Source organism: Felis catus, chromosome D2, assembly GCF_018350175.1.
Source record: "Felis catus isolate Fca126 chromosome D2, F.catus_Fca126_mat1.0, whole genome shotgun sequence".
Classification (NCBI taxonomy): Eukaryota; Metazoa; Chordata; class Mammalia; order Carnivora; family Felidae; genus Felis; species Felis catus.
The window spans coordinates 72,000,360-72,014,434 of record NC_058378.1 but is presented as its reverse complement, the minus strand read 5'-3'; the positions used below and the strand labels follow the sequence as shown (position 1 = coordinate 72,014,434).

Sequence of the window (14,075 nt, the reverse complement as noted above, 5' to 3'; positions counted from 1 at the left end):
ACTCCACTTTGAGGCCCCCTTGAAATTAATCCTTACCTTTACTACTTCTGGCAAATAACTGATCTGTTTTCCATCCCCACAGTTCTGCCTGTTCCAGATCATTTTATAAATGAAATTACACAACTTGTAGCCTTTGGGTCTGGTTTCTTTCACTAAGCAAAAAGCATTTAAGATTTAATCATGTTGTTTTACAAACCAATATTTGTTCTTTTTTGCTTTTCATATATTTCAAAGTTTATGCAGCAGGTATTGTTGCACTCTGCACCACATTCCCTCAGTCCATCTGGTTTCAGTACAGCACGCTGTGGGTGACTCACCCAAAGCAAGTTCTGCAATATCTCTACTTTTCACTAGCCAGGGCAAGCTAGTAACCAGACTGTTGGCACAGCTCCGAAGCACAGTACCTCCAAAGGCATCACCCAACCAATGAAGGATGAGAAGCCACAGATAAGTGCACCACCTTCCAGTCCCTCAGCAGGTTAACTGTGAGGAGCATTCTACATGGTCCTCGTAGGTCCCTAGTGGGTGTGAGTCCAAATTTCCGAGTATAGTATCCGGATTAGTAATTATTGGTATTATTAGTATTATTAGTATTATTGGTTTTTCTCCCTTCTTTAAAACTCTCTCTTCCCTCAACTGTGCTTCCTAGGTTCACTTCCCAAATAAACTATTTCTCTTATCCTTGTGTTAGAATGTCACCTGTTCTAAGACACTTTCCCCAGATATCCCTATGACTCATTCTCTCATCTATATGAAGTATTTATTGTTACTTCTCCGTGAGCTCTTCTCTCACCACCTTCTTAAATTGCAAGCCTTATTCCCCTTCCTTACTTTAGTTAATAGCATTTTATTTATTTAACAGCACTTAACCTCATATACGCATGTGTATAGAATTAATTTTATTAATTTCAACTAGGCTCTGTGAATGGAATAATTTTAGTCTAATTTGTTAATAATTGTGTCTCTAGCACTTAAAATGCCCCTTGGAACATAGTAGGCACTCAATAAAAATATATTGAATAAGTAATCTTTCAAGAAGTTTGTTTTTATTTAGCATAAGAGACTTCCTATGGAAAAAAACCTGAAAACTATTAACTTTCAAAATCGTATGGTATTCATAATGAGGCCAGCTGATTCCATCACAAATGTTATTTAAAACATTCTCACACTTAGCACAAAGTTTGCCTGGATCTTCTGAGTTGCCTCTGAATTCTAAGATACCGTAAAACTATGAACAATAAAAGACTATATACTACAAGGTAGAAAACGGGCATGAGTCCAGTTTTCATATGAAGCCAAATATATTGTGCCAAACATAGTGTGTAGAATGCCATCTATACAACAGCGATGGATATAGGGAAGAATATTTTTTTATCGGTGAAATTTGAGTCCCATTATGTTTTTCTAAGTATTTATTATAAGAAAGAGAAAATCATTCTTGGTTTCCAAACTGAAATTATATTGATCACATTTTTATTACCTGGACATTGGATAAAGGACCACTCATAGTTCTTTTCTTTAGGACAAAGACTGGAATCAAGAACCATCTCACTACTGTGCATTCCAACAAGCTTCATTGGTCCTCGCGAAGATCCTTCAATGCAGTGTCCTCTTCCTGTGTTACTAGGATCATTGCACCAGCCACAGCCAGGCTGTTCCAAACAATGCCCACAGGTTCTCAATCCGGAACAATTTTGAGCTGCATGACAGGAACATTAACAAATATGTTATATGACTTTATATTCAAATAGAATTTTAAGCTAATGGAAAAATAAGTATGATCTGAAATAAAGAATATAAAAAGTTGTCTGTAGCTAATATAAACACTTTTTGTAATAATACCAAAGAGTCAGCAGTTACTTAAAGCAAATAAAACATACATCATGAACAAAGAGGAGATAAATGAACAAATAGGTGGAAAAGGGTGTGTGGTAACCATGACATGGAGAAAAATGAAGTCAGCACTTCAAGATTCCTGAGAACTTTGCCTCAAAGCGGATCCAGGGGCCTACAGACCACATGTCTGTGATGTAGAGCCATGTTAGCTGTTCTTGTTGTGCCTAGTAAAGGCCTTCAAGGAAAAACTCTGCATCTGCCTGTGACTGTCCAGTGTAAAGGCTGCCTGCCCATTCCCTGAGATAGCTGAGCCCCATTTGTACTGCCTTTCACTGACGATGTTCTTCCCAAGCGTCCAAGATACTAGCATTTACCTAATCAATCTCACCTAAAGAGTCAAACTGGATGGGAACATGGCCACCAGATCCCTACCTCAGCCAGGCAACAAGCAAAGGCTTTACTGATTTTCAGGGCTGCAGAATATCCCTCCAAGATTCAAAAGTTGAGCTGAAGCTCAAACTTTTTGTTTAAATTATGAATAATCTATAATATTCAGCAATGTTATGAATATTGTGATATCTTTTCCAAGGATGAACATATTATAGTTTGCCATTATATATACCATAGCTACTATGTGATGTTTTAAAATTTTAATTCACAGAGTATCCTATATTGGGCTGAGACTTTCTTTCATTACTTTTATTGACATTTTGCTAGAAAAGGCATTCTTTGTCCTGGGAATTATGTACCTATAGACAATGGTGACAGAGGTACAAGACATCATGAATGATGTTTCTTCTAGCCACATGCTAGAAAAAAACTAGAGGGGGGAAGTGGTAATTTCTCATAAACCAAATTCCATTGTTAAGGAATTAATAACTTAATTTCCACTCAGTGTTTTGTTATTACTGGAAACGAAAAATGTTCCTCAGATTGCTGCAAACAAGAAAGGCACAAGCTTCTCAGTGAACATCAATACAGTGAACTGCGTAGGGATAATAGAATATTGGTTAAAGAATTCATCAATTATAATATGATTTGTTATTAAGAATTTTTGGCATGCTGAGCATTTCAGATTGGAAAATAAGTACTGTGTCCTCTATTTCTTTAATAATAATTTAAAAAGGAAGAACACTGAACCATTGACTAAAACTGGATATTGTTATTTTTGTAAACAAATAATCCATTAGCATGAACATGCTTCCTTTTAAAATTTACATTTTTTTCGGCAACACACAATGCTAAATGGTACATCGCTTAAAGATCCTTAGATAACTGAACATTTCATATAGTACCATACCCCTTTAGCTTTCATGCGTTGAAATATTTCTCTTATATATATGATTGTAGCTACCCCACAGTATTGTTGACTGGGTTATTCTAATTGTCTTCTGGTTTCTAAGTGTCTTATATAAAGTTGCTACAAAACCAATAGGAAATAATGAAAAATATAAAATTGGGTATGTTATCTTGACATTCCAATTATTTACTATCATGTGATGATTTGAAGTGGATCTCTACTAGGTTTCACCCAGAATAAATCTAGTTTTATATTTATGGTCTATGGAAAGTAAATTTTATTTTAGGACTCTCTTTTTAAGGATATATAACCAACAAAATGGCTTGAAGAAGCATTACACACAAAGTAAATCTAAACTATTCTCAAATACAACATTCCTGTTAATGCTTTCCAAACAGCTGGGGAAATCTTAGATGAAAGAAGGCTCAGTTTCTTGTACTGACTGATTGACAAACTAGTAATCTTCTAATTCCGTTTATTTATTTGATTTTAGGCTTTAATAACAGGTTACAAAATGTCATGCTCAGAGCAACATTTTATTCTCTTAGATTTTATTTTACATATGAAACTAGTGCATAAGGTAATGTCGGTTTTCCTTTTACTCAAGAGTACAACAAAGCAACAGGCATTGCTGAAAGATTAACAGGAAAATCCATCTCTAGTATTTAATAATGATTCAAATACTGACAAAAACTAATGTTTTTTAGACAATAATACAGGAAAGATTTTGTAGGCTATGCTATTTTTCTAAGTTATGAGTAGTAGCGAGACTGTGTGTAAACTACAAGTAATTAGAGCAATCATTTTTATTTTATTTATTTTGGGCTTTTTGAAAAATTAAGTTGTAAAACATTCAATATGGTTTTTGCAATGTGTAAGAATTTTAAAAATCAATCTGTAAGAAATTATGCCATCAGATGATTACTGGAGACTTCTGGTTTCTGATCCTGCATGTCATGGGTTCAGAAGTTACCACTCCATCCAAACAAAAAGTAAAAAGCAGCACAAAATGAAAAGTCAACAACTCGTCTTAGATCTGCCAGAGGAGGTCACAGGGAAAATCACTGCGGAAAATTGGAGAGACAGAGAGGAGGATACAGAGAATTGTAATATACCAAATTTGAAACTTCTACGGGAACAGTGCCAGGGGAAGGAACTACGGAAGCTCACTGTGGGCAACTCTGAGAGTTAAAATTCCCAGAAGGACCCAGTCATGGGGCATTCACACACTTCTGTGAGTTTTACCTCCAAGAGCTCCCAGTGAACATCAAAGAAAAACCTTCTTCTACTTCCAGCAGGCGAAGATATTTTGAAATATGCCAGAGTTTTCTGTTCTTCTTAACAAGGCCAGGAAAAACTATGTAACAGAGCCTAAACTACTGAGGTTTTTATCAGAGCCTAACTGACCTGTTAAAGAGAAATATCCAACTCTAGCCTGCTCTGGCCTTGCACGTGCGAAAAGAGATACACAAATACAGCTCCCTCTGACCATCATGTGCCACCTGAGGAAGGGGAAAAAACTGAGATGCACTGGTGAAGTCCACAATATGAGGCACAATTTCACAAGAAAACTAAGACCTAATCATATATAGAACACTTCTGCTCCTTCCATACTCTACAACTGCAATGCTAAAAGCCTATCCATTTACAGCAGTTTCTTCTATCCATAAATCATATCTGGCTATCAAGAAAAAAATTACAAGCATACCAAAAGACAAAAAAACAATGTGAAGGGGTGCCTTCATGACTTAGTCAGTTAAACGTCCGACTTCGACTCAAGTCATGATCTCACAACTATGGGTTCGAGCCCCACATAGGATTCTGTGCCGACAGCTCGGAGCCTGGAGTCTGCTTTGGATTCTGTGTCTCCCTCTCTCTCTGCCCCTACCCTGCTCATGCTCTCTTTCTCAAAAATAAATAAACATTAAAACAAAAATGTGAGAAGACAGAACAAGCATCAGATCAGATATGGCAGGAATGTTGGAATTACCAGGCCAGGAATTTAAAACAACTATGATTAATATGCTAAAGGTTCTAATGGATAAAGTATCCATTATGCAAGAACAGATGAGCATTGTAAGCAAAACTATAAACCTCCCAGAAATAATATACAAGATCAAGATGACCTTGAGTTTGGTGATATTTTAGTTATGACACCAAAGGCACAATCCATGAAAAAAAAATTGATAAACTAGACTCCATTAAAATTTAAACTCAAATTTAAAATTTCTGCTTTGCAAAGATATTGTCAAGAGAATGAAAGTACAAGCTATACACTGTAAGAAAATATTTAGAAAAGACACATCTAATAAAGGACTGTTATCTAAAATACACAAAGAACTCTTAAAACTCAATAATAAGAAAATAAACAACCCAAGTTGAAAATGGACAAAAGACCTAAACAGACCCCTTCACCAAAGATACAGAGGCAAGAATGAAAAAATGCTCCACATCATATGTCAAGAGAAATGCAAACTAAAACAATGAGATACCACTGCATACCTATTAGAATGGCCAAAATCCAAAACACTGACAACACCAAATGCTGGTAAATATGTAGAATGCAAAGGAACGGAAACATCCATTACTGGTGGGAATGCAAAATACAACCCCTTTGAAAGTCAGTTTGATGGTTTCTTACAAAACTAAACATTTTAACATACAGTTCAGCAATAACACTTTTCCGATGTTTACCCAAATGAACTGAAAATTTATGTCCACATAAAAACCTGCACATGGATGTTTATTGCAGCTTTGTTCACAATTGTCAAAACTTTCCAAAAGCAACCAAGATTTCTTTTAGTAGTGAGTAGACAAACTGTGGTACAACCAGACAATGAATACTAGTCAATACGCTACCAAGCCATGAAAAGACATGAAGGAAATTTAAATGCATATTACTAAGTGAAAGAAACTAATCTGAGAAGCTACATACTGTATGATTCCAACCATATGACATTCTGGAAAAGGCAAAACTATGGGGACAGTAAAATATTAGTGATTTCCAGGTGTTAGGGTAGACAGAAGGATGACTAGGCAGAGCTCAGAGGATTTTTAGGCAGTGAAACTGCTGTATATGATACTATAGTGATGGATACATGCCATTATACAACTGTCAAACCCCACAGAATGTAGCACACCAAGAATGGAGCCTAATGTAAACTCTGGACTTTGAGTAACAGTGATGTGCCAATGTAGGCTCATCACCTGCAGCAAATGTACAGCTCTGGTGGGGGATGTTGTCAGTGGGGGAATTAAGCACATGTGGGGGCAGAGGACATATGGGAACTCTCTATATCTTCCTCTCAAAATTTCTGTGAACCTAAAACTGATCTAAAAAATAAATTGTAATCAATTTTTAAAAGATTACTTTCCCTAACTTCCATGAAAAAAAAAAGTTTAAATTGAACATGTATATAAACCTGCCAAATACTGAAAGAAATACAGATTTGTCAGATGTGTACTATATTCTCATGTTTCCTATTATTCCATTTTCACTGTATCAATTTAATTACATTTTATTTGAACATTTATATATTAAGAACTAAATCTTCTATTATTGCTTTAAATAATCTCCTTGAAGTTCATTTTCACAAATAGAATAACAAATATTTTAAGATAAATATATCAATTATTAATAATTGCAGTTATTAACAAAGCTTTCTCAGAAAACATTAGGCAAAATGTGTCTGAAGACACATATTTCTTTCTTCAAACTGTGAATTTTAAGTAATAATATGACAATATTATAACTGAAAAACACTAGGGAATATTATAAAACCCATATTTGTTTCTCATTAGGAAAGAACAGTTTCCTTCAAGTTCCATTTACTAGGAAACCTCAAATACCACTGAAACAAATTTCTGAAAGCAACATAAAATTTATACCATTTCTAATATAGTTTTATTTATAACTATAAGAATGCTTTTACTACTGTTAAATGTTTAGTGAAGGACTAGACAAATGTACTAAAAACCAATAATATAAATCCATTACATATAATACTAAAAAGATATAAAGTTAAATGTAAAAATATGACAAAAACATTGCCCATAAGCTGACATATTTGCAAAACAATAACACTCAGCTACTTTTAGCACTCAGATTTTGAGCAAGGATCTGTATTCCCAATCTCTATTTTATTTCCTGGCATTTCCTCATTGTTCATTAAACGTCTGCTGGTTAAAACCAGGGAAAAGAAAGACATAATAGAGAAGGAGTTTGTTTCTCACAAGGAGTAGATTACTACAACGTCCAAAAGATACAGGGTCTCCTTGAAGCAAAGTACAATGCCCTTCTTCCCACATGAATAAAGGGCATATAATTTACAGGGCTGTGGAACAAACATAACTGTTACTGGACATCAGCTGCACAAATGGGTTTCGGATGGCCAAACAGAAGGCAAGGCTGACAACAGACCCAACAGTGAAAGACAAGACCCAAGGAAAAGAAAATTCCAGCAGGCTAGACTGCTCAAGAACAAGTACAAAAAGTTGAAAATAAATTCTCAACAAATCAAAATCAAGAAAACAAAGAGTCAAAAACAAAAGATATAAAAGCAGAACTTGACACTGATCTAACACCCCTAGCGGACAACCCTACCAACAGCAGTTATTGTAATCAAGTTCATCAGTGGTGAAGGTGCAATTCATTACCTGTGTTTAAGTAGTTAATCATGTTTTATTTACCTTCTCAAAAAATGCAGTTACAGTTTTTATAGTGGAACTACAAGGTTCTCAAAAGCATTACTTTAAATAAATACAAATCCCCAAAGAAAAAACCAGGAAGAAGAATCTGAATCATAACAAACAAAGAGATGGAAAAAACAAGTGAATTTAAGACATACTGAGATTTATCTAGAAATTCCAACAACTGTTTTAAGATTTCTAAAAAGAGTAAATAGGAAAAAAACAATCTAATGATTAAAAACCATTTTTAGCACATAAAGAAAGTACTCATCAGATTCAAAGAGCCAATGGGAATCTATTTTTAAAATCCAACTCAATTAATGGAAAACTGAATTGAAATGAGTTGCAAAATTTGGAATGCCAAGGATAAAGAGAAAAAAAAATCTTAAAATCTTATATTTCTCAAAGAATTTCTTTAAAAAGAGGCTCCAAAAATTAATGAAAATCAAATTCACATGAGAATTCTCACTCACAACACCAAATGCTACAAGGTCTAAGGAAAGTATTACTTAGAACTACATATCCAGCCACTTTATCATTCACACGAACATAAAAAATACACTTTAGACATGAAAAAACTCAAAAACATTACTAGCCATAAATTTATTTGGAAAGAATTACTGAAGACTGTTCTCTAAAAGGTAAATAAATGAGAAAGAAGATATGGAATACAAGAAAGATTTGTGAGCAAAGAAGACAACTTAGATTTTTTTTTCCTTTTTTTAATTTAAACATTAGTTAACATACAATGCAGTATTGGTTTCAGGAGTAAAATTCAGTCATTCACCACTTTCGTACAAAACCCAGTGCTCATCACCACAAGTGCACTCCTTGGTACCTCTTACCCATCTAATCCATCTCCCACTCACCTCCCTCCTTCAACCCATAGTTTGTTCTCTATAATTAAGAGGCCCTCGTGGTTTGTTTCCCTCTCTTCTCTCCACCCCCTTCCCATATATTCATTTGTTTATTAAATTCCATATATGAATGAAATCATATGCTATTTGTCTTTCTCTGACTGACTTATTTCACTTAGCATAATACATTCTAGCCCCATCTACATCATTGCAAATGGCAAGATTTCATTCTTCTTGATTACTGAGTAATATTCCTGTGTGTGTGTGTGTGTATATATATATTATATATATATAACATATATATACATTATGTGTATGTATGTGTGTGTGTGTGTATACACACACACACACACACACACACACACACACACACACACACTTCTTTATCCATTCATAGTCAGTGGACATTTGGGATCTCTCCATAACTTGGCTATTGTTGACAATGCTGCTGTAAACATTGGGTTGCATGTACCCCTTTTGAATCTGTATTTTTGTATCCTGTGGGTAAATACCTAAGAGTACAATTGCTGGACCATAGGGAAGTCCTATTCTTAGTTTTTTTGAGGAACCTCCATACTGTTCTCCAGAATAGATATACCAGTTTGCATTCCCAACTACAGTGCAGGAGAACTCTCCTTTCTCTGCATCCTTGCCAACACCTGTTGTTTTTTGTATTGCTAATTTTAGCCATTCTACCAGGTGTGAGGTGGTATCTGATTGTGGTTTTGATTTGTATTTCTCTAACGATGAGTGATGTTGAGCATCTTTTCATGTGTCTGTTGACCATCTGGATGTTGGCCATGTGTCTGTTGGCCGTCTTCTTTGGAAAAGTGTCTCTTCATGTCTTCTGCCCATTTCTTAACTGATTATTTGTTTTTTGGATGTTGAGTTTAAGAAGTTCTTTATAGATTTGGGGTACTAATCCTAAATTATCAGATATGTCATTTGCAAATATCTTCTACCATTCTGTAGGCTGCCTTTTAGTTTTATTGTTTCCTTTGCTGTGCAGAAGCTTCTTATCTTGATGAAGTCCCAATAGTTCATGTCTTTTGTTTCCCTTGCCTTCAGTGACATGTCTAAGTAAGAAGTTGCTCCAGCCATGGTCAAAGAGGTTACTGCCTGTGTTCTCATCCAGGATTTTTATGGCTTCCTGTCTCACATTTAAGTCTTTCATACATATTGAATTTATCTTTGTGAATGGTGTAAGAGAGTGGTCCAGTTTTTCCAACACAATTTGTTGAAGAGAAGATCTTTTTTCCATTGGATATTCTTTCCTGCTTTGTTGAAGATTAGTTAACCATAACGTTGTGGGTCCATCTCTAGGTTTTCTATTCTGTTCCATTTATCTATGTGCCTTTTTTTTTTAATTTTTTAATGTTTATTTTGTTTTTGAGAGAGAGAGAGAGAGACAGAGCATGAGCAGGGGAAGGGCAGAGACAGAGGGAGAGACAGAATCTGAAACAGGCTTCAGGCAATGAGCTGTCAGCACAGAGCCCGACACAGGGCTTGAACCCACAAAATGCAAGATCATGACCTGAGATGAAGTCAGATGCTAAACCGACTGAGCCACCCAGGAGCTCCTCTATGTGTCTATTTGTGTGTCAATACCACATTGTCTTCATGACTACAGCTTTGTAACACAGCTTGAAATCCAGATTCATGATCCCTCTAGTTTTCTTTTTTTTTTTTCAGGACTACTTTGGCTATTTGGGGTCTTTTGTAGTGATATACATATTTTAAGACTGTTTACTCTAGCTCTGTGGAAAATGCCGTTGGTATTTTGATAGGGATTGGATTAAATGTGTAGATTGCTTTGGGTAGTACAGACATTTTAACAATGTCTGTTCTTCTAGTCCATGAGCATGGAATGCTTTTCGATTTCTTAGTACCCTCTCAATTTCTTCCATAAGTGTTCTATAGTTTTCAGAGTATAGATCTTTTACCTCCTTAGTTAGGTTTATTCCTAGGTATCTTATTGTTTTTGGTACAATTACAAATGGAACTGATTCCTTGATTTCTTTTTCTGCTGCTTCATTATTAGTATATACAAATGCAACAGATTTTTGCATTTTGATTTTATATCCTGCGACTGCTGGATTCACGTATTAGTTTTAGCCATATTTGGGTGGAATCTTTTGGGTTTTCTACATATAGCATCACGTCCTCTGCAAATAGTGAAAGTCGGACTTCTTCTTGGCCTATTTGGATGCCTTTATTTCTTTTTGTTGTCTAATTTCCAAGGCTAAGACTTCCAGTACTATGTTAAATAGTAACAGTGAGAGTGGACATCCTTGTCTTGTTCCTGACCATAGGGAAAGGCTCTCAGTTTTTCCCCACTGAGAATATTATAATTCATATATGGCCTTTATGATGTTGAGGTATATTCTACCTCTCCCTACTTTGTTGAGGATTTTTATCAAAATTAGATGCTGTACGTTATCAAAGGCTTTTTCTGCATCTATTGAGAGGATCATATGGTTCTTATCCTTTCTTTTACTAATGTGATGTGTCATGTTGATTTATTTGTGAATATTGAACCACCTGTGCAGCCTAAGAATGAATTTCACTTGATCATGGTGAATAATTCTTTTAAGGTACTGTTGAATTTGATTTGCTAATAGCTTGTTGAGAATTTTGCATCAATATTCATCAGGGATATTGGCCTTTAATTCTTTGTAGTGAGATCTTTGTCTGGTTTGGAATCAAGGTAATGTTGGCTTCGTAGAATGAGTTTGGAAGTCTTCCTTCTATTTCTATGTTTTGGAACAGTTTGAGAAGAATAGGTATTAACTCCCCTTTAAATGTTTGCTAGACTTTCCCTCTGAAGCCATCTGGTCCATGACCCTTGTTTATTGGGAGATTTTTGATTACTGATGCAATTTCTTTGCTGGTTATGGGTCTGTTCCAGTTTTCTATTTTTTCCTGTTTCAGTTTTAGTACTGTGTGTTTCTAGGAATTTATCCATTTCTTCCAAATTGCCCAGTTTGTTGGCATGTAATTTTTCGTAATATTTGCTTATAACTGTTTATATTTCTGTGGTGTTGATTTTGATCTCTCCTCTTTCATTTGTGATTTTATCTATTTGGGTCCCTTCTCTTTTCTTTTTGAGAAGTCTGGCTAGGGGTTTATCAATTTGGTTAATTCTTTCAAAGAACCAGCTCTTACATTCATTGATTTTTTTAAATAAAGGATTTCCGGATGAATATACACTTGAACTCCAACTTTTTTAAGGTGATTCTGCAACTAACTGTGGTTGTGGAATGGGGACTCGTGGGCACCTGCAGAGCATATTATTCTCGAAAAAAATTATAAAGTCTGGATCAGTCACAGGAGGTACAGACCCCAATTAGTAGGGCATGAATGAATGGATTCAACATTGAAAAGCAGGTGGAAGCAATGGAAGTAAAAATAATCCTTCCTACCTTCTTATTACAAATCTGAACAGACTAATTAATTCATGTCCCTGTTGGAAAGGCATTTTTTGATGAGCTCCAGTTTCAGAGGTAGACTGTGGAAAGATAAACCATATTTTTTGCTAGCAAAGAGCTGAGACCAGTAGCTTCTACATCTTCCCAAGCCAAAAAAAAAAAAAAAAACAAACAAACAGACAAACAAAAAAACAAAAGTTGCATGTGACCTCAGATGCCTAGAAGGACACCAAGTGCTATCAGTAATGTTGTGCAATCCCCTAGGCAGCAGCATCCTGATGAAATTTTGTCTTTGCAAGAAAGGCCGCTCATAACCACACAGTACCCATATCATACATTCAGTCAAGTGCATCCTCCCCCTACAGTCCTTACAAAACATGAGACCAGCAAGGGGCAAGATCTTCTCCTGAAGTAAACCCACAACAAGTCCAGCACTGCCCTGCTGACATGACTCTCCATGTGATGCCAAGACTGCATCCTTCATTTATAGTAGATGTACTACCCCTGATATGCTTGATACTCTGGCCAAAAAATGCTTAACTTAAATCTAATCACGAGAAAAGAAATTAGACAAATCCAAGTTGGGCCACTTACAAAACAACTGCTATAGATTCTTTAAAACTATCACAGTCGTGTAAGCCATGGGAACTGTACTAGATTAACGGACACTACAGAAGCACAAGAAAGCAGTATGTGATCCTTGAAGTAGCAAGCACTTCCGAGAAGTGTTACGCTATCTGCAACACAGACTCAGAGTAAGGGAGACCACAAACAAGGCAAAATGTAAATACATACGATAAAATAATTAGTAGATTTCAAAATGACAGTATAACTTAAGTGTGGGGTTTAGACCACCAATAGGTTTGAAAACAGTTAACTGTAACACTTTTTCGCATCTTTCGAAAACTTCTTCAAATGTTCAATTTATGATGTCTTTAAATGAAAAAGTCACTCTGGATAAATACTTACGAGAGCAGGTGGCAGTTTGCCACTCCAGACACTGTCCGTATGGGAAAGAAATGATATAAGCATTGGAGTCAACACATCGTCTCGTGCTACTGCACCACATACACTCCATGCCATTGCTTGTACAGTTGGAGCAGGACGTCCTTAGAGAACATGGCTTTTTGCATGGCCTTGCATTTTGATTTGGACTAACTGGAATAAATCAGCAAATATAATTAGTTTATTTGTTAACTGTATTTTAACACAAGTAGATGGGTTTCATTTGTTTTGCTGTCTAGGGAATGTTTCAAGTAAGCCAAGTGTGGGATAAAAATTATAGCCAAAAATACATGATAAGGTGAATGAAAATAAAGATGAGACGTCATCTCATCTACTTAGTAAATTTATTATCGAATTTGAACATTGTAGTTCTTTGGGAAATTTCAATCCTTTATTAAGTACATAAAATTATATAATTTAAAACCTTATAATCAGAAATGTAGCACATGACCTGGTTTTCCAGCTTTGGCTAAACACAACATACACTATCATTACTTACTTTCTTCTCACAATTTTTTTCCATAAACATTTCATATCTTATCAAAACAAATGCCCTGTCAGTGAACATGTCTCTGATATAAACACACAATTAAAATAAAACAATATACTATAAAATCTTTACATGAAATACAATATACCTATTAGGATAAATATTTTTTTAATATTACCAAGGATGTGAAGGAACTAGAAGCCTGTACATTGCTGGTGGGAATGTAAAATGATACAACTTTTATGACAAATGGTACGGCAAGTCCTCAAAAAATTAAGCACAGAATTACCATATGATATAGCAATTCCACCTCTGGCTATATGCCCAGAAGATGTGAAACTGGAACTGGAAAAGATATGTGAACACCCATGGCCACGGCATCAGTACTCACAACAGCAGAAGTAAAAGTAACTCAAGTTTATGCTGACAGATGAGTGAATAAACAAAATTTGTATGTACATAGAATGGAT

General features: G+C 35.3%; 1 protein-coding gene across 4 annotated transcripts in view; it reads right to left on the bottom strand.

Annotated features, from left to right (window-relative positions):
• ATRNL1 (attractin like 1) overlaps positions 1 to 14,075 on the bottom strand; it is a 774,854-nt gene that overhangs the window by 591,698 nt on the left and 169,081 nt on the right. For all 4 annotated transcript variants that reach the window (XM_023240973.2, XM_023240974.2, XM_045040724.1 and 1 more), the window contains exons 17-18: positions 13,080 to 13,268; positions 1,481 to 1,699 (exon numbers count right to left, since the gene is read on the bottom strand). In XM_023240973.2, coding sequence (XP_023096741.2) covers positions 1,481 to 1,699; positions 13,080 to 13,268 — 408 coding nt within the window. The remainder of the gene's footprint in view (positions 1 to 1,480; positions 1,700 to 13,079; positions 13,269 to 14,075) is intronic.